The sequence below is a fragment of the Arvicanthis niloticus genome, chromosome 14 (assembly GCF_011762505.2).
Source record: "Arvicanthis niloticus isolate mArvNil1 chromosome 14, mArvNil1.pat.X, whole genome shotgun sequence".
NCBI classification, from domain to species: Eukaryota; Metazoa; Chordata; class Mammalia; order Rodentia; family Muridae; genus Arvicanthis; species Arvicanthis niloticus.
Genome location: NC_047671.1, coordinates 27,883,593 through 27,905,747, shown reverse-complemented (window position 1 = coordinate 27,905,747; position 22,155 = coordinate 27,883,593). Strand labels below are relative to the sequence as shown.

General features: G+C 51.8%; 1 protein-coding gene and 1 long non-coding RNA gene across 2 annotated transcripts; one reads left to right on the top strand and one right to left on the bottom strand.

Moving 5' to 3' along the window:
• The first annotated feature begins 190 nt into the window (after positions 1-190).
• On the top strand, positions 191-4,885 carry LOC143434293 (uncharacterized). Its single transcript, XR_013103672.1, has 2 exons — positions 191-1,008; positions 2,297-4,885. It is a non-coding gene; the product is annotated as an uncharacterized LOC143434293 (long non-coding RNA).
• On the bottom strand, positions 4,885-21,551 carry Cdx1 (caudal type homeobox 1). The gene is made up of 3 exons (XM_034518608.2): positions 21,027-21,551; positions 6,364-6,509; positions 4,885-5,966 (listed from the first exon to the last, which is right to left on the bottom strand). The coding sequence occupies exons 1-3, from the start codon at positions 21,469-21,471 to the stop codon at positions 5,748-5,750; spliced, it is 810 nt and encodes a 269-aa protein (XP_034374499.1). The 5' UTR covers positions 21,472-21,551; the 3' UTR covers positions 4,885-5,747.
• Positions 21,552-22,155: the final 604 nt, after the last annotated feature.

Sequence of the window (22,155 nt, the reverse complement as noted above, 5' to 3'; positions counted from 1 at the left end):
GCGGTCGTGGGGTGCTACGAACGCCCTGCCTCTCCCTGCGCAGCGCCCTAAGCTGAGGAGACACCCAGACAGATCCGATGACGGACAGACGGCGGCGGGGGGGATGGGCGCGCCCCCGCACGCAGAGCTGCGGATTGGAGCGGCCCGAGCGGGTGGGGAGGGGGTGCGTGACAGAAACCATCGGTCGCAGCTACAGTCTTCTGTGTGACCTTGGGCAAGTGACTGCCATCTCTGGGCCTCCCTTTCATTAGTTGGGTGACAAGAGAGGCAGGCAGAGTGCTCTTGTCCATTAAAATTCCTGTGTGGGGTTCCACCACCAACTACATCGTCTTTGTTGATGACCTTAAGTTTCCTGCAGGGCAATCTTGTTCTCTTATGTCACTTCACTGGGGTGTAAGGACTCTATCGAGACCAAACATAGAACACAGCTAGCATGGAGCTGCCACACAGTAGGCACACAACTAATGTTTAGCTAGTTTAGTCAGCCACCAGCCCAGTCAACCAGTGCTTATCCAGTACCTTAAAATGGACCTGGACCACATCTTGTTTTCTCAACCCAGAGAGGCAGTTGTTTAGTCCTTCAGTTTCAAGGATGAGGAAACCAAAGGTTAGGGAAGGTAGTTACTCACTCTAGGCCACACAGTTAGCATGTGACACCAGGGACAGAGTCAGTCCTCATAGACTTCCCGTAGACACAGTGGTCCTCAGTGTGACTCCTTTTCTTGGGATGAAAGTGCAGTGGGAGGTTTCCGGGAGGAGAAGGGACAGGCAAGTGTCACCGCATTGTGGTGGCTTGTGATGTAATGTTAAAGCAGGTTCCTGTCTATCAGCGCTATGGCCTTGGGGCTATCCATTGTATCTGTGAATATAAACCAGCAGATGTCTCAGATGTCTCAGAGAGCAGCATGACCATTCTTTGAGCCTTCCACTAAGATGGGAAAGTGATAACTGGAGTGACTGAACAATCAGTGGACTAGTTTGCTGGGACGAACCACTATTGGAAGCCAGGTATGGAAAAAAAATCTATTTCCTCTAGAGATGCCCCCTATAGACATTCACCACCCAAATTGGGAAGATGCCAGGGTAGAGCCTGCTCTGACCTTTGGGGTTCCAGAGGAGGACCAGATTCCAGAGTTTCTGAGCTGGGTGTGGGACCTGTCTCTCCTCCCCAGCCTCTGAGATACTGCTAGCCAGCCAAGGCTTCCCTGACTTAGGAGGAAGGGGCTTCTTCCTGCTGCTTCTGCCCCTAGGAGCCTCAGGTGGCCAAGATGGGCCGAGTGTACTTCCTGAGTCTTGTTGTATTATGACGGATCTAGTATGCAATGATTAATTCTTCCCAACAGCTCCAGAAAAGTGGGTATGTATAAATGACATTTTATGGATGAAGAAACATTTTCAGAGGAATGATACCATGTCCCCAAGATCTCAGAGAATCTTTGGGCTTTAGGAATAAGCCTGGGAAGGAATGGAGGCCTGGGGTGGAGGAAGGAGGCTCACACAGGTCTCATTCTCCCATTTCTTTTACCTTCCTTCTCCCCCCCGCCCTCCCTTTGTCACTGGAAGCTGTCAGGTCTTTGGAAGGTTCAGAGAACCTTGAGAACAGTGGTTAGGGTAAAGCAGCTGACTCTAGATCCCAGAAAAATGGCCTCTTTCTGGCCCCTGCATAGCAACACCTGTTTGGGAGTCGAGGGTAAGACCAAAACTCAGCCTTCCTCAAGCAAGTATATTATGTGATGACCACTGACCTTAGGTGACAGTCACTGAGGGTCTGGTGGGCATGTGGGCTGAGTCCATACTTTCCAGATGGGGAAACTGAGGCCCAGAGAGGGCAGGATTTGCCAAAAAAAAAAAAAATCACTCAGGGTGGGGCACCTGAAATGTAGGACATGAGCCTACACTTCCTGCTCACCTCTCCGCCACCATCTCCCAGTCTTCTCACCAGCCTTGGGTGGGAAAAAAAAATAAAAGCAAAACATTAAGATTTTCTGGCAGATGTTGCCTATGCTAGTCACTCTATTCCCGAAGCTCCAGCTTTGTGCAATAGTGCAATAACCAAGGGTTCACTGACCAGGCAGTCTGTTCCCTGTCCTCCATCTCAAGGGGCGTGGAAACTGTTAAATGCTCCCCTCTCCCGTTCCCCCCCCCCAGTGTCTCCTGGTCTCACCACAAGCCAGAAGTGAAATGGGAATGTGTGCTGACTTAGGAGAGGAGAGTGTTAGATGAAAATGTACTTCCTTTATTATATAGGAGATATTTTTAAAAGCATATAAATAAACATTTTTTAATTTGCTTTAAGCGTTCGGATTTTGTCACCGTCGAGCATGTGTTTTGTCACACGAGGAGTGGTGACTGTGGAAAACGAGGCTCCAGTCTGCCGGTCCATCTGGTGCAGCGGGGAAGGACGCCCTTCTGGAGCAACCCTGCAGGCCAGGCCGGAATCACCCTTCCTCCCCCAGGGCCACTTTAATGCTCTGCCAGCCTGTGTCTCCTCATCCCAGAGCCACACAGCTTTTCTCAGAGACTGAAGACCTCCTTCAAGTTTCTGTGTGTGTAATCTCTCAGCTGATGGAGCCCACCTCTTCCAAGACATTGGGCTTCCAACCTGGATTCTCTCTAGAGCATCCCTGGGCTGCTGATAAAGGCTTCTTAGTTCTTCCACAGGATGAGAGTTCTCAATGGGGAATTACGAATCCTAAGGAAACGATACCCAAAATAGTCCCGGCAGGTGCTGTTCTCAGTTGCTAGTGCCCAGCTTTGTGCCTTAAAGGACCAGTCCAAGCCAGGTCTACTGTTGAAGCCTAGATCCCCAGAAGCAGCTTTGGGACTGCCACCCAGCAGAGGGACATGTGCAGCTCCCCTGTACAAAACAGCATCTGCTGTCCCCAGAGGGTAGATAGGTGGATACCTCTGTCTCTAGAGTAGTTGATGCAACCTGAAGAGGTCTCTTTCCTTAGTTACTGCTACACCACAACCTCTCCTGGAACTTTTTCTTTTCTCTATTTTTTTTTTTTCCTGAACAGGGTCTCAGTACTCCTGGCTGGTCTTGAACTTACTGTGTAGCCCAGAATGACCTTGGATTTTTGGTCCTTCTGCCTCGGCCATTCAAATGTCGGGATTTACAGGCTTGTGCTACCATACCCAGTTTTTCACAGTACTGGAGACTGAACCCAGGGCTTCATGCATCTCTACCGAATGAGCTATACCCCCAGCCCCTCCGGTGGAATGCTTTTAGGTGACAAGAAGATCACAGCATGCTTGGAGAGATACACAGGCAACCTCTCCTTCGCATGGAGTTCGAAAGCTAATGGACAGGTGACTCATACCCAACCTTCTAAGCTCCCATGTGGGTGATGACTGCAGCTTCACTAGCTGCTGGGCAGAGATCTTCTAGAGCCAGGGCCTCCTGCCATTAACTGTCCTCAGTGTTGCAGTGTTTGCAACTGCAGCTAGACATGTTAGCATCTCAAGTAGGGCGCAAAGCATGGGCTGCACTTGTGCTCCTCAGTTCCAAGAATAACTACTATAGTTCCCCTTGACAGACTGGGAGACTCAGAGAGGCTAAACACCTTAGTTAGTTTCCAGGTCTCATAACTAGAGCCCAGCCCACTTAACTCCAAAACCTGAGGCTCTACTCAGTCATGGAGACAGTAGGGCCCTCCAGCCCCAAACTTCCAGAACGCCTTTGTGTGTGTGTGTGATGCTCACAGGTACTGGTGTGGGATTACTGGATAGAAAGCATGGTGAACAGACAGAACATTAGCTCAAACCTGTAATCCCAGCATTCCAGAGGCTAAAGTAGGAGGATCACCATGTGTTTGAGGCCAGGCTAGACTATATGGTGAATTTCAGGTCAGTCTGGCCAGTGAAAGGGCTCAGTTGGTAGAAGCATTTGCTGCATAAATTCCATTTCTACCCCCAAACAACTGCACCAGAGCAGAAACTGGAAGCCCAGAGAGGGGGAGTATCTGCCCTAGGGGTCATGCAGATCAGAAAGCTAAACTCACTGCCATCTCCCAGCCTTTCCCACTCCATTCTTCCGGTGCCACCTGGTTCCACAGGCTCATATGTCAACTGCTACAGAGAGGCCCTGCCTGTCTCCTCAGGGGATGGCAGGAGAGGAGGCTGGTATGCCTGGGAACACCTGTTATCCCAGGCCAGGAGCAAAGGGCAAAGGCAGGCAGGCTGCACACGCTTTTTATGACCTAGCCACCTCCCAGAACAGTAAACAGAGGGGCATGCAGCTGGCACCAGAGCCCTCTGTGCAGAGAAGGTCCTAGGCAGCTGACTTCTGCCCACCTCTGGGGGAAAAAACCCAAGGAAACCATCTCCCAGAAGCTTAGAAAATGTTCTATGTTCCCATTGCTTCTGTTCCTTCTTCCTTTCTGGACCTGACCAGCCCATACAGATCCTAGGTCAAGCACTGCCTCTTCCAGGAAGCCTTCCAGGCCTCCTGATGTGCGGGGAGCCTCCTCTTCTCTCCATCTCCACAGACAAACCGTTTCCCGCCATATTCAGAACAAAGTTCTGACTGGTCCTTCCTTATCTTTCTATATGAACACCACTATGCATTCTCACTGGGCCAGGCACTTTTTGGGGGCCAGGACTGTGTGCTTCCCAGGCACAGCCATGGCTGGCACACAGAGTGCCCTGTGACTGGCAATGCTGCAGGAAAAGCCCGAGGATCAGAAGGTGGACAGGCGGGCGCTGGAGCTGCCGCTCACACAAAGAACAGTGTCTCTTCAGTCTCAGACCTGCCTTGGCAGGGTCCTCTTTGATCTGCCAGATTTTAAAGGTGACCTTATTGGGGGAGCCACAGAATGGAGAGGAGACACACAATCACGAGAAAGGATGACAGTGATTAAACTTTAAAAAAAAATTCCTTTAATGCTATGTATGATTTTTATAAATTGTTTAAAAGGGAAAAACTTATTCCTGAAGCTGCATCCAAGAGATTCCACTCTGCTTAACTCCTGTACAGCTGTGAGTCCCCCATGGTCTGGGGGCTCCCTAGGTGTGATGGGAAACCTGTGGGAAGATGGGCACGAGCAGGTAGGTAGACTCATAGAGTCTACATTGAGAGCCTTCCCTTCCATCCACAGGCCTCTCCGGATGTTAAGGAGGGGGCAAGTTCTGTCTCAAGAGCAGTGGCCAATTGCCCAGCCTCTTCCTCATGCCCAGTCCTGATGGCTTTGTGGCTACCTCCAGGATGGGGAGGGCCGGAGCATGGGGCGCTAGGTCAGGTGAAGGTGAGGCTGGAGGAGGAGACAGGTGGGATAGATATCAGCCTTGTGCTTCACATGGGAGTCTAGACTCGTGTACCACCTTCTCTCAACATGGACTCCTCTCCAGAGCCAGTCTGGTCCATACAGCAGCCGTCCACCTCACTCTGGAACTCTGGAGGAGACAATGGAGCCTCAACCTTGTCTTGACAGCTCATTGCGCCCTCTGAATCTTGTGGAATCCCCAGGTGATTGAGACTTCTCACTGGGCTTCCCCATCACCCCGTGGCCCAGGCAGGACATAAGAGCTTGTCCAACAGGCTCATCACACAGCCCAGCCAATGGAAGGCAGGGAGTGGGCAAGCTACTTGTCCTAGATAGGCAATTTGTCCACAGTGACAAGAGCAGTGTCCTAAGTGTCCTAAGGTCAACAGCAGGGCTGGAACTCAGACAGGCTCCTTGGGTCCCAGCAAAGCCAGGGGCCCAACATTCAAGTCCCTAGATCCCTGGACCCCAGGCTGGAAGGGCCTAAGGTAGAAACTCCTCCTTGACTGGCACTGGCGAGGGTGTGCCCAGAAGGCCAGCATTGGTGGGGCATAGACTACCCAGGGGTGGCCCTGATGGTGTGGGGGTGCCATCCAGGGGCAGAGGCAGCTGTGTGGGAGGCATAGGGGGCTGCTGCTGCTGCTGTTTCTTCTTGTTTACTTTGCGCTCCTTGGCCCGGCGGTTCTGGAACCAGATCTTTACCTGTGGGATTGTAGAGAATTTACGCTGCAGGCGTTAGGAAGGAGCTGGGTTGGGGGAGGGGGTCTTCATGATCCACTCTCTGCCCCTGACACCAGACCTCAGAGACTAAAACACACTCTCCCTGTGCTCTAGACCCTTCTCTAAAACCCCCTTCCTTTGGGTCTGGATAGCATTGATCACCAGCCACTGTAGTGTGTTCACTGTAGTGTGTGTGTGTGTGTGTGTGGGGTAATGTTAGGTTTAGTTGGTGGTGTAGCAATGGTCCAGCGTGTGGTTTTGTGCCAGTAGCCTGGAGACAACCTCTCTGTTTTCTTTCTGTGGGTTCTGTCCATGCACAGCAGCCTGAAAGCCCAATTCTGGGCCTTGTTACTTGAGCTGAGGTGGAGGATCCACATACCTGCCTCTCTGTGAGCCCCAGGTTAGCAGCCAGCTCCGACTTGCGCCGGATGGTGATGTACCGGCTGTAGTGAAACTCCTTTTCCAGCTCTAGGCGTTGGTGGTCTGTATAGACCACACGGTACTTGTCCTTGGTCCGAGTCTTACCTGCGGAGCAGAAAGGCAACGAGGAAAGGTGAGTGTGGCGGATGCTCAGGAAGAACCAGGCAACCCCTGGCAGGAAGCTGATGATCAGGTTGTGGCCTGAAGCCAGCTATGTCAGCTGTGCAAAGTGAAGCTTCAGGAGATTCCCTGACTGTTCACTCAGAGGGCCTCAGGGCTGTGTGGTGACAAACTTTCCAGATGGTTTTGACTCAGGGGTCCTCAGAGCATAAGTCTGGGCATGACACATGAAGGGGACACCTGGCTGGTTAGGACACACCTGGCTGGTGAGGGTAGACGAAGGATAAAGGGGATTACCAGATGCTCCTCCCTCCCGTGCAAGGAAGATCCAATGGTGAGAGAAAACAGCATTTGGATGTGCCCTGTGATTGGGGGCTTCCCAGTTCTACTGAATGCTAGCCCAAAGTAAGATGGGAAGGCCCAGAGCTGCTGGTAGACTCTAGGGTCTGCAAGGTGCCCATAAGGAACACTCAAAACACCATGCCCTGCTCTAGGGTCGCACTGGGAGTCACAGGGCTGGGCTACCGGAGCTGCCCACACTCCCTCCTATGTTCTATGAGCAGAGCATCAGTGAGTCAGATGCTCCACTGGACAAACCAAGTTCCTGTCTCAAGTTACACACTGTGGTGGGCAGGGAACAAAAGGAAAAGTCCTTGCTTGGATGCTAGGGGAAGAGGGCACAGCATCTGCTTCACTCGCTGGCAATTATTTTGAGGAGGAGAAGGAAGACAGGGAGCCCATGAATTTGGTGGTGGGAATTTCAGAGTGGTGCTAGCCGAGTCTGACAGGCACCTATTGTCCTAGCTACTTGGCTGGGTCACTTGACTCTAAGAATTCAAAAGCAGCCCAGGTAACATAGTGGGACCCCAATTTCAAAATCAACAAAACAAAAGTCCAACACAGTGGTTCTTGAAGCCTAACCGAGAGAGAGAGAGAGAGAGAGAGAGAGAGAGAGAGAGAGAGAGAGAGAGAAAGGGAGAGAGAGAACAGGCAGATACCCAGAGAAACAGAATCTGGCAAGGTAAACATGGACGGCAAAGGCCTTGAGGTAGGGATATGTCTATGGATGAGTGAGGAAGCTCCTGGGACAGGGGAGCAAAGAGGAAAGTGGGCAGGGACAGAAGTCAAGGGAAGGGGCTTAGGTTTTACTCTGTCTTGAATGGCAGAGCCACTGCAGAGCTCTAAGCACAGGAGACATGTGGTCTGCTGCAGGCTTTCATGTTTTCCTAGCTGCTGTGTGGAGAGTGGGGGCAAGGGGCTGCCATGTCTTAGGACAAGAGGGCAGTTACTTGGCTTTTAGATGGTGCTGCTTGGGCCAGGAGCTGGACTTAAGCGCTGTCTGAGGTTACTGACATCACGGTTGTCTTTGGAACTGAGTTTGGAAGGCTGTCTGGAGCAAGTATGGGGCCTGGGTGAGCACCAGCTTTCTCTGAAAGAAGCTAAACTAAGAAATGGCTAAACTAGAAGGAGCATGCTGGCAGTAGGCATGCACACACGCTAGGGCACAATGGATCTCGCCATAACCCCATAACCCTGGATCCCCTCGTGCCAAGTGCCCACAGACAGCCCAGCCTCTGCCTCGATGCTCTGTACCCTGGCTCTTAGGCTCTTCTCCAGGCAAGTGGTTCTGTGGGGAATGGGAGACAACAGCTGTTCCTAGGTGGCTTCTCCCTGGGTTTCTGCCAGAGCAGCAGAAGCACACTGACCATTTCCATATGCACCAAGCTCACAGTACCACCTGACAGCAGAGACAGAGCACAGGACAGCCTGCAGCCTGTGCCAGGCCTGCTTAGAGGAGGGGCTGAGGGAGCGGTTGCTGAGGCCTTGGCTCCAGATGTGGCTCCTCCTTGACCTAGAAAAGTCAATCTTGGCTCAGAAACAGCTCTGCCTGAGGTTACTACCACCACAGCCTAGCTGGGCTCTGAACCCATAGTCCACTGGGATCACTAGCTGGGGCTAGGGGTCCTGGGTTTTCAGTCCCCTGCCATCTTACAGATGACAAGACCATGGTTTAAGGTAGTCATGTGTCTGGTGGAGTTTTTCTAGGTAAGTCCAATCGCAGTTGTGAATCACAAGGGTTCCATGGTAACTGTGAATGTGGTCCCGCACGCCTTCAGATTATTTAATGAATTCTATGTACTCTATAATTCTAATGTATTACTTCGTGTAATAACATCAAAAGGTTAGGCACTCCTGCTCGATCTAGTCTAACCTTCCTGCAGTCAAGGTCACCCTCCAGTCTAGAGCTCTCTCTGATGCCCCCAAAGCACAACTCCCATCTCTCCATATTTAAGTACCACTGAGCTACCCAACACCCTAAGTGTCAGCAATAGAAGCTCACAGAGCCAACCACACCTCTATGTCCATTCTCTGGAATGGAGGGTCAGACCACAGCAAGGGCAGACTGTAAAACCTGGACTGGACTGTGGCTGATGGCCTTGGGCTGGAACTTTCAAAAGCCAGGAAGACTCCTAGCTGTCTCCAAGAGGCTAGGCTAGGCAGCAGATGGAGCTCTGCTTTCGAGATCCCAGACTCCCTCATGGGTCATGAAGGCAGATGTTCTCTTAGTACCTAGCTCCATCTCTGTGTCTGTGTCTGTCTCTGTTGCCCCTACGCCTTGTGGTGAGCAGAATGGATCCACAAGTGTCATTTACAGCTGTGAGTCAGGCCACAGAAAACTGCTATCACGAGGCCATCGGCCTGATGATGACATGAACTGAGAGTAGGGTATCCTGATCTCCAGCTGACTCTTCCTAAAACAGAGAATGGTAATTAGACAGTACGGGGTCTAATTGGCTGCATTGTGGCACCTCTGTCCCCACCAGGGTCAGGGGAGCCCTAGTCCATAGACCTAGAGAGGGGATGATAGGAATGGAAACCTATTGGCATGCACAGAGCTTTGGGCCACAAGCTCGACTTCTAGGACATAATCTCACAAAGAACTGCCCGCAACAGTGAATGTTGCTACTAGCACAAGGCTAAAAACAATGTCCACATCCATGAGTAGGGAGCGGCTGAACCAAGATATGGGACACCCATGGAGAAGAGCAGTAAGCGACTGTTAAGACATGTGAATGAGGAAACAAGACACAGGATGCTATGAGAAAAGCCTGCTCCCAGGCTGGGGAAATGGCTCTGTGCAGAAAGTGCTTACTACACAAAGGTGTAGCGTGGAGACCAGTAAACCCCTAGGGCTCACTGGCCACCTGTCTAACAGAGATGCTGAGCCATGGGTTCAGTGAGAAACCCTGCCTCAAAAACAAGTTACAGAGCACTAGAGAAAGATACGCCAAGCTAATTTTTAGTCTCCACATGCCAAGGTACAGGTGAACACACCTGTTTATGAACATACACACACTCATGAACACATACGAAAATACATACTTTTTAAAAACGTAAACTTTTAAAAGCATGCCATAATTCTGTACACACGCCTTTAATCCCAGCATTCTGGAGGTAGAGGCAGGTGGATCTCTGTGTTTGAGGCTGTCCTGGTCTACAGAGGGAGTTCCAGGACAGCCAGGACTACACAGAGAAAACATGCCTCAAAAAAAGTGCCATATCTTCATAGATGTGTATAATGTTTCTGGTTATTTTTTTTCCTGAAGACATATACAAGAATCCAACAACAGATCGGCCTCCTCTGGGGAGGCAGGTGGAGGTGGAAAGCTGGGGGTGGGGGTTGGGCTTTAGAGGGTTTCAGTTTTCATTGTATGCAAATATCCAGTGTATTACTTGTATGTGTTGTGTGTATGCGCAGAAGCGCATGTGATTGCACATGTGCATGCCTATGTGCATGTATGTTTCACTAAGACTGACTCCAGGGCTTTATCATGATAGATAAACATTCTACCACAAGGACACATCCCCCAGCCATTTCTGTGCTTTTTAAACTTTTGGTCAGAGTTGCCCAGGCAAACCCTGAATTCACTTTGTAGCCCAGGTAATTCTTTAACTTGAAAGCTTCCTGCCTTGACCTCTCATGGGTAGGGTGACAGATCTGCATCACCAGGCCTGGACTTTAATTAATTTTGTAAGCTAGCCTTGGACTCACTCTGCAGTGAGGATGGTTTTAGGCTCCCTGGTCTTGCTGTCTCCATCTCCAAGTATTAGGCTTACAGGTATATACTACAACACCTGGCTTATGCTGAGACTTGAACCCGGACTTTTGTGGGTGTTATGACAGCACTTTACTAAGCTACACTTCCAATCCCTGAACTCTGGTTTTTTAAAAATAGTTTTTATTTATTCTTTTAGAACTTCATATGTATATACAATAGATATTGATCATATCTTTCCCTGTGCCCTCCTCCAGCTCCCCTAAAATCCCCCTTTTCCTTCCCACCTGTATCATCCCCCTCCCTCCTCTTCTTCCTCTTCCTTCTCCTCTAACCCAGAGTCCACTTGGTGCTGTTTGCATGTGTGTGGGTGTGCACTCATCCACTGGGGCATGGGCAACCTATAGTGGCCACACCAAACAAGAATGACTCTCCTTTCCCCAGTGGCCAGCAACTGCCAATAGCTCCTTAGCCAGAGGTGGGACCTTGTGAACCCCTCCTCATCCTTAGAAACTGTATTTCAATGACAGTCAGGGGCCCTAGGTTCTCAAGCTCTGGACAGAGCTCAAGCCTGTATCCTCCCTGATAACCATTTGTGAGCACCAAAAGTCCCCTCTGGAATCCAGAGAGGAAGGGTAAGGTGGTGCATGAGAGGGACAGAGCAGGGAGAGGCCAAGGTGAATGATTTACAGGTTCCTGGGACACTGAGGCTAAGGGGGAAGTCCAGGTTCCTGTAACAGGTGTCTGATGAGGGGCCAGCCACTCCCAGGCTCAGAATGAGTAACTTGTAGGCAAGATGCCAGTGAGAATTGGTAAGGGGAGAGGGTGCAGACCTTCAGGACTGAGCATGGTAGCCAGAACCTCAGCTCACTTGCCTAAATGGAGGGCCCACCCTTCACTCTGGTTCTGTCATATGTAGAATGTCTCACCACTGTGGAACAGGCTGCTATGAGAGGCACAAATGGATCTCCACATCTCTAAAGCATGTGCAGCTTAAGGTCTAGAGAAGCCACAGGCAGACAGCTCTCAGTGCCTGGCCCTTAGCCTCAGTACTCCTGGTGAACTCCTCTGAAAATTCTGGCCCCCTGATTTGGAGTGACTGGACTCCTGGGGGTTGGAACTTGGCTAGCTCTCCAGGTGTCTCTGCTATGTGCTTGTTTGAACAAGCAGAACTCTACGGGTGTACAGGGGACCAACATGCCATGGTGGCTAAGGATCATCTCCCTACCTGTCTGGGCCCCATTTTCTGAATCTGTAATATGGAGATAACCATTAAGGACAGTCATGGTGGCTATGGGCCAAACACTTTGTGTATGTGCCTCAACAACCTGGTTTTTTGTTTGTTTAGTTGGTTTGTTGTTTTTGTTTTTGATGATTTCTTTGTGTAACAGCCCTGGCTGTCCTGGAACTTGCTTCGTAGACCAGGCTGGCCTCGAACTCAGAGATTCACCTGCCTCTATCGCCCAAGTGCTGGGATTAAAGGCGTGCACTACCACGTCAGCTATGTATCTAGTTTTTTACATAAAACAAAACAGTGCGATTCAAGACCACCTAGGGATGTGGAGATGGTTCAGGAAAGCTGTTTATTGCCAAGCCTGATTCCATTCTTGGGACCCACAAGGCCCAAACAAATGTAGTTAAACATGTTTAAAAAGCTAGGTGTATTTGTTCTCAGAAACACACTAGAACCCATCACACTGAGAATGCTTTTCCACAATCCTCTCCAGCCTTGGGATGTACAGGGTTTCACCTGAGATGAGAAGGGCTCCTTGTACAGTAACTGGCATACATCAGGTACACATGGAGAGGGGTAGAGCCCATTCTTTCCCAATAGCGGTGTGGTGGCCCCTGTAGGGATGCCAGGAAATGGGGCTGAGCCCTACTGCATGTGTATGCTGCATTTGTAAGGTTCCTTCCAACTTGGAAGCAGGAGGCTCCCAATGTTTGTTGATTCTTAGATTGTGTTTGTTATTATTGTTGAAAGAACTCGAAGGCTGATTTCCCAGTCTGAGAGCTTAGACAACAGGCCTGTCCAGCTGGAAGACAGGATACTGTTCCGGTGACCTGTACTGTGTATCCAGCCTAGGGCAGACGAGGAGAGCCTGGCCTCTGCTCCAAGACAGACTGACTCCCAGAAAACCAAACGGTCTCTAGGTCAGCACTTCTGGGTTTGTGGCTCCAAGTGCTGATTAACTCTGACTATTAGGATGTGGGCCTCAAAACCAGCCCGGACCCTCTGTGACCTCTCACTGGGTGGGCCACCTCCTGTGGCTGTACATTGAGATGACACTCTCACCCAGCATGTACACACAGACACACACACACACACACACACACACACACACACACACACACACACCATGTGTCCATGGGAGTTTGTTAAAAATACCTATTGCTAGGTTCTACCATTTGGTGGGGCTGGGGCTGGGGCTGGGGCTGGGGCTGGGGCTGGGGCTGGGGCTGGGGCTGGGGCTGGGGCTGGGGCTGGGGCTGGGGGTGGTGATAATGGTGCCGAGGACCAAGTTCAGTTCTGCCTCTCAGCTACACCTCTGTCCTCTTATCTTTAGCAAGCTCCAGCTAGAGTGTTCTTAAACAAGTCACTCACCTGTGGGTCTCAGTCCCTCCTGATGAGGGATGGGTGTCAGCACCACGGTATGGAACCCAGAATTTCATGGATGCTAAGTATGTGCTCTTGCATTGAGCTACAACTCCAGACCACAGGTTCTCTATGCTCAGGTTCTATGCAATTCTGAGTCTGCCTCACTACTCATCCACTACCCATGTACACCCGTAGGGAGGCCGCACCCACACACTCACACACCCTCCAGCCTAGTGGAGCAGGGGCAATGGCCTCCTGCTCACCTATGTCTGTGGTGCCTGCTTGGGGAGTGCTTAGGGAGATGGGAAAGGAAGCCATTGGATCCTACTTCAAGATGGAGATGAGAGAACAGATCCAGAAAGGTCACTGGGTCAGCTGCAGAGTCAAAGAACAAAGAGAAGGAAAGGAAGATAGAGGAGGTTCAAAGGTGTTTGGTGGACCACCTTCCCTGCCACCTCCTGAGCACCACTGGCCAGTGCCTTTCCCAGGCCTTGTGGAGACTGAGGGAGAACACCAGAGAATAGTTTCTTGCATGGGTGATTTGTGCCAACTCTGCCCCTGACCCTTGGGAGGACCCCTCTTTTCCATTCTGTGCCTGCATGTCCCATCTACTGAGGGAAAGCTGGATGGTGCGTCCTGTAAGATAGACAAGCACAGGGTGGCTTTTTTTTTTTTTTTTTTTTTTTTTTTTGTATAGAAAAGATGTATGAGAAAAAAGAACTCCAAGTATGCTAAGCATACAAATAACTTTAAAGACCCCTGGGATGTCATCCAGATGAACACAAGAGGGCTACCAAAGAGTGACAGGGTGTGAGCACCCCCGTGGTGTAAGCACTACACCAAGACCTGCAAAGGCCAGGTGCTCACTAAGGATCCAACCTTAGCACCAAGAGCTAAGAGGTAGCCAAGTCGGTATCCTTAGTGGATGGATCAGACAAGTGTTTGAACTTTCCTGGGTCCCCTCCCTGCCCAGGACACAGAATAGATGTGAAAAGGGTTTGTAAAGGTCAAAGGCTACGGACAACTGCCCCCAAACAAAACAAGACAAAACAGAACTGAGCTATTTGTAGAAGCAGATGCTGAAGCGCTCCCTCAGGAACGAGAGGAATGTTGCCTGATGGGAAGTCACATGTCAAAGAACACCCTGGAGTGTGGAGATCTGATTATGCCATCAGTTGCCATGACATCTCAGTTTGAGCCTTTTCTCCCATCTGTGTTACCTGTATCAGGGTCTGTGCTGCAGCAGCTCCAGCCCTGCCTATTCTCAGGATACAGGAAGCCATTCCAGAGTCATGGGGCTTCCTTGTGTTGGCTGAGGGGAAACTACAGCCTATTCTGTCATGGCTCCATCATGGCTCCTCACTCAGGCTCAGGAGGAACAATGAGGCTGGCAGAATGGGGTTAAGCACAGCCAAGCCTGAGGAACCTTCATGAGGAAATCAGTAGCCTGGGTGAGGGCCCTCTTGAACCACCTCCTCTTCCCACTCAGAGTCATCCATCACAGCTGCATCAAGCAGCTCTCAAGCCATCTGCACATATGGACCATCATATTTTCCTTGAGGCCCACAACCAGACCTGGCTTTTGGAGGTGGAAAAAAAAAAAAGAACGAACTTTAGAATCTTGGGCTGGAGAGATGGCTCAGAGGTTAAGAGCATTGGTTGCTCTTCCAGAGGGCTGGGTCCAATTCCCAGCACCTACATGGAGGCTCACAACCATCTGTAAATCAAGTTCCAGCGGAATCTGATGCTCTCTTTTGATCTCCGCAGGCAACAGGGACACACATGGGGAAACATTCATACACATAAAATAACAGACTAATTTTAATTTTAAAAGTTTAGAGTTAGATGGCCCTGAGAGTCTTCACCTAAATTGGCCATGCACTGCTGGTACGACCCTATGTAAGCCACTAGAACCCTTATAACTTTGTTTTTCTTGGTTTTCTTTGTGACATTAGCCAGATTTCAAGTGCTCAACTCCTGTATGTTCTGGTGGCTGGCTGCTAGCAGACAGTCCAGGTCTGGTGCACTTTCCCAGTGACAGGAAGTTCTATGAGACACCACTGTCAGTTCACTGCCCACCGGGGACCAGGAGCCCAAGCTACCTAGCTCACCTCACTACACTGAGGTCACACTAGCTGCAGCTCCTGCCCCCATTCTCATTCTTCCAGAGTTATTCGGCAAGGACCCTCAGTCCAGAGTGCAGCTCCATCCCTTCTGCTGGTGGCTCAGCCTCCAAAGCAGCGCTTCCTGCCTGATGTCACTGCCTGCTCATCTTCGCTCAGCCTGTCATAAAGTGTTCCATCTAGGGTCAGTAGTACTGCTTTTGAAGAGTGGCTGAGCACACACACCGAATGCTTGGGAGACACCAGCTCATTTCATCCCAACCATGCTGGGTGCTCAGCACTAGTCTGGTCTGTGCTCCTGTGGCAAGCGAGCAGGCCAATTCAGCAACTACCAATTGTGATCAGGAATTCGGAGGACCATGGACAGGGAGCTGAGGCTGGGTTAAGCCAGTTAGAGGGTGAACCTTCTCTACTTAGCCTTGGGGAAATCTCTTGGAGGGAGTGGTTTATAGGCCGACAGCTGAAGGTTGAGAAGGGAGCAGCTTCCATGTCATATACGGGAATAATACTCCAGAAAGAGAAAACAGCATATGCCAAGACCCCTGCATGGGGGCTCGAGTGGGGGGCTGAATCCCAGCTCTCTGAGGGCAAGCGAAAATCCCACCTTTGTGCAGCCATGGCTCCCATCACCCAGCCGAACCTCCAGCACAGAGAGAATAGCATTACCTGGCGTCCTGGGAGAATGGACAAGGGTCTGAGGGATGGACAGAGGGGAGGCACAAGCTATGTATGGCTAGAGACTAACAGAACCTCTGGCTGAGGGGGTCTGGATTTGATTGCAGGGCCCAGGAAGGCCTGAGGGTGGGAAGCTCAGGCTTCTCCTCCCTGCTCATGCCAAAATGAGGGCTGCGGGGAGACAGGGAAAGAGTAGCAACACATGGCGATGACCCCGACTCCAGATGTTATGGCTGCTTGTGAATCCCAGGAGCTCCAGGCCTGTCCCGAGAGGCCTGTCCAAAAAGAGGACTTCCTTTCCAGAAGCTGGCCCCTGCTGTTAACAAAGCTGTCTGGATATCAGAACGACTCCTGAGGCTCTAAGCACAAGATCTGCTGGGGAAAAGGGACACACGTTCCACAACAAAAAAATCTCCAGCCACTTTCTAACTAGGTCATTCCCAGCTACATCTGAGAGCTGAGGTGTCAGGTGCAGCTTCTGCTGCAGGGAAAACCAGCTTTAAAGAGTCAGCCTGCCAGGCCTACTTCCCCCCTCCTCCTTTCTCCCCCCACCTTCCCTCCCACCTCACTCGGCTCCTCCCTGCTGGCCTCGTTTTTTTTCTCACCTGGGTGGGCACTGACTGGAAAGCAAGCAGCCGAGAGATCTTGGGCTGGGTCCTTGAGACTGTTGCTTTGTTTGACAAACCCTTGGCAGGCTGTGGACCCTGGTTGGAACTGTATGTTGTCATACCCTAGTTGTGTGAGCTTGGGTAGGCCACATGGCCTCTCTAAGCATCGTCGATTTTATCTGTAAAACGTGCCTTTTATCTCTCGGGGGTAGTTATGAGGCCTAAGTGGCCCAAAAGGAGATCTTTGCAAAGTGCCTACATAATGAACTCCTACTATGTGCATGCCAGAGCAGGAGGGAGTTGATTTGGAGTGGCCCTTGATAGGATTACAGATGGCAACTGGCAGAAATAAGCAACTCCATAGCAGATACGATAGAGAGTTTTAAAACAAAGGGCCATCCGTAGGCTATAATTGTCCTTTACGTGGAGTGGGGTGTATCTGGGAGGGTTTTCTGGAGAAGGCAGCCTTGGAGAAGGAATAGTATTTGAACTGCTAAAGATGTAATAGAGGGAAGAGAGGGTAGGGCCGATAAAGGTTCCAGGATGCAGGTGCAGAAGATGTGTTCACCTGCCAAGAAGTGTCACTGAGCATTGGCTACTCGCCCAATGCTGGCTATGCTTCAGAAACACTATGGCTTCAAGAAATTATTCAAGTTAGGGGCCAATGAAAAGGCTCAGTGGGTAAAAACATTTGCTACTCAAACCTGACAACCTGAGTTTGATGATCCTCTGCTAAGGTGGAAGGAGAAGGAGACAACTGACTCTATGCAGTCGTCCTCGGATTTCCACACGTGCAGTGGCATACGGCTTCCCATACTAATAAATACAATACTTTAAAACAACAACAGTAACCAAAAGACCGGGCTGCAGTGGTGCATGCCTTAATCCCAGCATTAGGGAGGTAGAGAGAGGGGATCTCTGAGTTTGATGTCAGCCTGGTCTACAGAGTGTGTTCCTGGAGAGCCAGGGCCACACAGAGAAATCCTGTCTTGAAAAACCATGAAGAAGAAGGAGGAAGAGGAGGAAGAGGGAGAGGAGGAGGAGGAAGAGGAGGAGGAAAAGAAGAAAAGAAATGACCCAGGTTAACACGGCTCTGGCTCAGAGCTAAGTCTCCCAAACCTCAACTTCTAATAGTCTCCAATAAGTCCCTAGGTTTCGAAGCAAACTATTGGGAGGGTGTCTTCAGTACTGAATTGGGCTCTAGACACCACTGGCTTCAGAAGTGACATGGCTCGCTCAGAACCAGGTAATCCTGTGTTCCTGGATTGCAGCCTAACTGGGGCTCACTGCCTCTCCGCTCAGATGCCCAGCACCCTTTCCTAGAATAAAACCAAATCAGATCACAGTCTGGCCTTGGCTGCTCCAATTGCTTAGAGTCAGAGGCACTGACCAAGTATGGGGGTGGATCCAATCCTTGACTGTTAGCCTAAAATTCTGTCTGGACAGTCATGGATCCAAGCCCCAGAGATGGACTCTAGAAACTTGTGAAAGCTGAACTCTCATCCCCTCCCTGGTCTCTCCAGAGATGTCTCCTGACCCTCTACTTCCCTGGTTCACTCATCCAACTGAATGCACTGAACAACATGCTTGATGCCAGGCATGGAGCTGGCGCCCCAACCATCCCTAGGTCGGACAGACGTGGCTCTAGACCGTTTGGGAGCAGACAACGTGCAAGCATACATGGAAGTAGGCAAGTGCGTTGGAATTTGACAGGGTTCTAAAGGACTCCCAGTAGAAGTCATCAAAGGGAGCAGAGGTGGAGAGTGTGACTTGAGAATCACTGAGGGCCTCTCCTTCAGCCATGAATGGAAGGCGAGAAGGAGCCAGGCATGCAGAGAGTCAGAGGGAAGAGAAACAGCAACAGCACCCACAACCAAATGTGTGCGCAAGACCTGAAGCAAGACTTGGCACACCTGAGAGGGCCGGGTGCTGGAGCATAGTGGTCAAAGGGAGTGGCCGGGGTGAGGTCCAGAGGTGGGTGGGAGCCAAGCCGTGGTGCTATAGAGTCTCACAGACCTGAGGAAGGACTGTGCTGTTCTCCCTCAACAGTATTGGAAACCACCCAAAAGTTTTAAGCTGATTCATCTGCATCTGGACCCTACGTTCCTCATCGGCACATCTGCCCTTTAACTGTCCAATGCAGATATTCTAGACTGTATGGGGCTCAAAAGAAGGAAGAAAGGTAGCAGGCTGAACAGCACATGGCCAGCGTCAGTGTGAACTGGAGGCTGAGGCAGGCAGTGGGTTTTCCTCAGGTGTCCCAGACCACAGCATAGCATAAGAGCTACCTCTGGGAGCCTGTACCTTCAGGGCCCAGGAGAAGGGCTTTTTCCTTGGGGGGAGTCTATACCTTTCCCTCAGCTCTCATTCTGCCTTACTTCAAGAGCATTAGTGAGAGTCACATGGTTTGAGCAGACCAGAAGGCCCAGACTCCTGCATCTTTGGCCAAATGTGTCTAATCGGGTTCCTGAAAAACCCCTTCCTGGAATCCAAACCTGCAGTCCTGACCTCAAGTCCTAGAGCTAAGAGGAAAACTGCTTTGCCTTAGGACATTCACGGCCTCACCTGCATGCAGAAAACAGTACACAAGTGACAGGTGACCAGGAGTGCATCTGGGTTCGCAGGTTCATGCCCAAAGGTAAAGGAGGTTTCCTCAGGTCACCCCAAGTCGTCAAGCTCTCCATTCCTTTGACTCCTACTCCACTGGTCCACTCCCTCCTGCTCAGGTAGCTTTACACTGATGGCCTTTCTCCAATGCTCTCCCTAAGGGGAACCTCCTCATCCTTCTCCTGAGCCACCTGACCAACAGGAAGCTGCTAGTGGAAGATTGGAAAAGTGCTTTCCTTCCTAGACTTCCAAAGAAGACCACACAGGCTGCTGGGAACACGGTTCTTCTACCTCCTATCCTGTCATCCAATGTAAAGCTCTTCCTCTGTATTCAAGAACCAGGCTTCAGAGCACCACCCACCTACACACACACACACACACACACACACACACACACACACACACACACACACACTGACTTCCAAAGAAACATTTTTTTTTTCTCCATCAGCTTTTTCAAGACTCTTTCTATAGCTTGAAGCAGGATATAAATCACCATGTAATGTCTCCATTACATGGACAAAAAAAAAAAAAAAAAAAAAAAAAAAAAAAAAAAAAACCAGAAACCAGAGACCCCTGAAAATCGGTTGCGCAGAGGATTAGAACTGGTATGGTGTTTAGTGTGCTCCATCAGTTCCTGGCTGTGGCCTTGGGCTATAGTTTGCTCACCTTCCAAACAGGGGGAAGACAGCACCAAGTTATAGAAGAGTTCCATATTATTAGCTGTTATTACTCAAGGCAAAGAAGTGAAGAGCCTTGCTCCTTAAATATCCCTGGAGACAGACCGGAGCTTCTGTGTCCCTTACACTTCTAAGGACGGGAGTGACTACAACCAAGGCCTGAAGCTCTGATCAAACCCTTCCCGGCAGCTGCCTAGGGGAGTAGATGGGTGTGCGGGAGAAATGGAGGGAAGGGAGAGGAGGTGGAGGAAGTCCCAGGCCTGCCCCCAGCTGCGAGAAGGGAAGCGGGGGTCGGACATCAAAGAGTAGGCAGGCCAGCTTCCCGCCCTCAAGGCCAGGTGGCCTTTGTCAGGACAGGCCAAACACAATCTGGACAATGAGGTGTCCTGTTCACTTTCCTGCCAACAGGAGTCACTACTGAGCTAAAGCAAAGGCAGTTACATGACAAAAGGAATGGGGGGTGCCCATAAAGGTCAGGCTGTCCCTCATTAAGCTAGGCCTTTGTCTAGCCCCCTCCCCTGCCTTTGAAGAGGGTGGATCAGAGGGGCCTGCCCTGGGGCAGGCGTTTCACAGGCAAGGAACCAAACAGCAGCCACCTTCCCAACTGCTCCCACTGCCCCTCCCCCGGGGTCAAGAGTTCAGAGAGAGTCCTGGGGAGGCTAGGTAGGGACCCCTGTGCCTATGCGACCAATAGAACTTCGTCAACCAAAGGAAAGGACCTTATCGCTTTACTGTAGGATGGAGAACCAGTTGGTCCTGGAGGGGAAGAAGATCCTGCATTCCCACAGCAGATAGGTGTTTGGGTGTGTGTGGCAGGGTTAGGACTTGGTAAGAAAAAATCAGCAGTGCCACTACTGCTGCGGAGGCTTCTGGCCTTCTAATTGTGGCCTTGCCACTTTCAGAGACCCAATGTCCTCTCTTCGCGGGTTAGCAGTTGCCTCAGCTATACACAAGGATTCAGTTGGGTTACTCAAAGCTCTCAAAGTCCAGAGATAAAGAAGGGCGAAACAAAATGACTCTCCAGGGCAAGAGTGGTCGTGGGCCACACTCTTGAGAAGCCAATCAGGGCCAGGGCAAAGGTCAAAGAGGGAGACCTAGGCCTCGCCAGGCACCTGTCAGGTCTGGAGGCTCACACGGGAGAAGGGTCCTTACCGCTGCCACCGCCGCCTGCAGCCGCCACGCTGCGCCGCATCCATTCGTAGGGCGTCCGCCTTGGCGCTCCTGGCGAAGACGGTGCGCCCGGACCCCCGAGGGACTGGGCCAGGATGCCGGGCCCGGGCCCGGGAGGCGCGGGCACCGGGCTAAAGTCCGGAGGGGGCCCGAAGGCCAGCGGGGCCGGGCTGGCGGCGGGGGCCGCGGGGCCCGGGCCATAGGCAGCTGCCCAGTCGTCCTTGGGCGCAGGGAAGGGCGCAGCCCAGGTCGGAGGGGGCGCGGGCGCCGGTTCCACGTGCGTGTAACCCGCGAAGTCGGGGTACTGCGGGGGCGCAGGCGCCGGCCCGGGGGGCGCGTAGGTCGGAGGGCCCAGGCCGAGGCTGGATGGCCTGGCGGGGCCCGGGTACACGGGGGAGTCCTTGTCCAGCACATAGCCCACGTACATGGTGACCGCAGGGTCCCCCGCGCATGCTGGGCCCTGGAGCCGCCGCGCCGGCCGGCCGCCCCGACGACCAGCGACTGCTCACCTGGACCCGCGGCCGCCGCCGCGCCCGCCCCACCCCGGCCTTTTATAGCCGCGGGCCGTCCGCGGCCCCAGCCGGGCGGCTTTGCATTTCAAAGCGGGGGGAAGCCTCGGGGCCGCGAATCAAAGGGGGAAGCCCGTCGGGCGAGGGGGTTCAAAAGGAGACAAATTGCCGCCCTAAGCGGGAGGTGGATGGGCCGGAGGGCTGGGGACCCAGAGGGCGCGGCCTGGGTGATGGTCCAGGCACAGCTTCGTGTTCCGACTCCTCCTTCGGTGGTCGCGGGGACCTCCCCATCACCCACCCCGGGATACAGGTGGAGAAACTGTCTCTGAGGGGCAGGGAGGGGGGGTGATGGCACGACCCTAGGCCAGCCTCACACAACACACAGAGCATGTGGCGCTGTCAGCAGTGACCACCAGCTTGAGGTGAGGCGGCGAGCAAGGCTGACTTCAAACGGGGTTCCGTCTGTAAGGTAGAGGGCTTCTTGCGTGTGTGTGTGTGTGTGTGTGTGTGTGTGTGTGTGTGTGTGTGGTGTTGGGGTCACGACCCCTCGGGTCCCAGATGAAAGCTGTGGGAATGTGCATATGCAGATAGCCAGTCTGCAA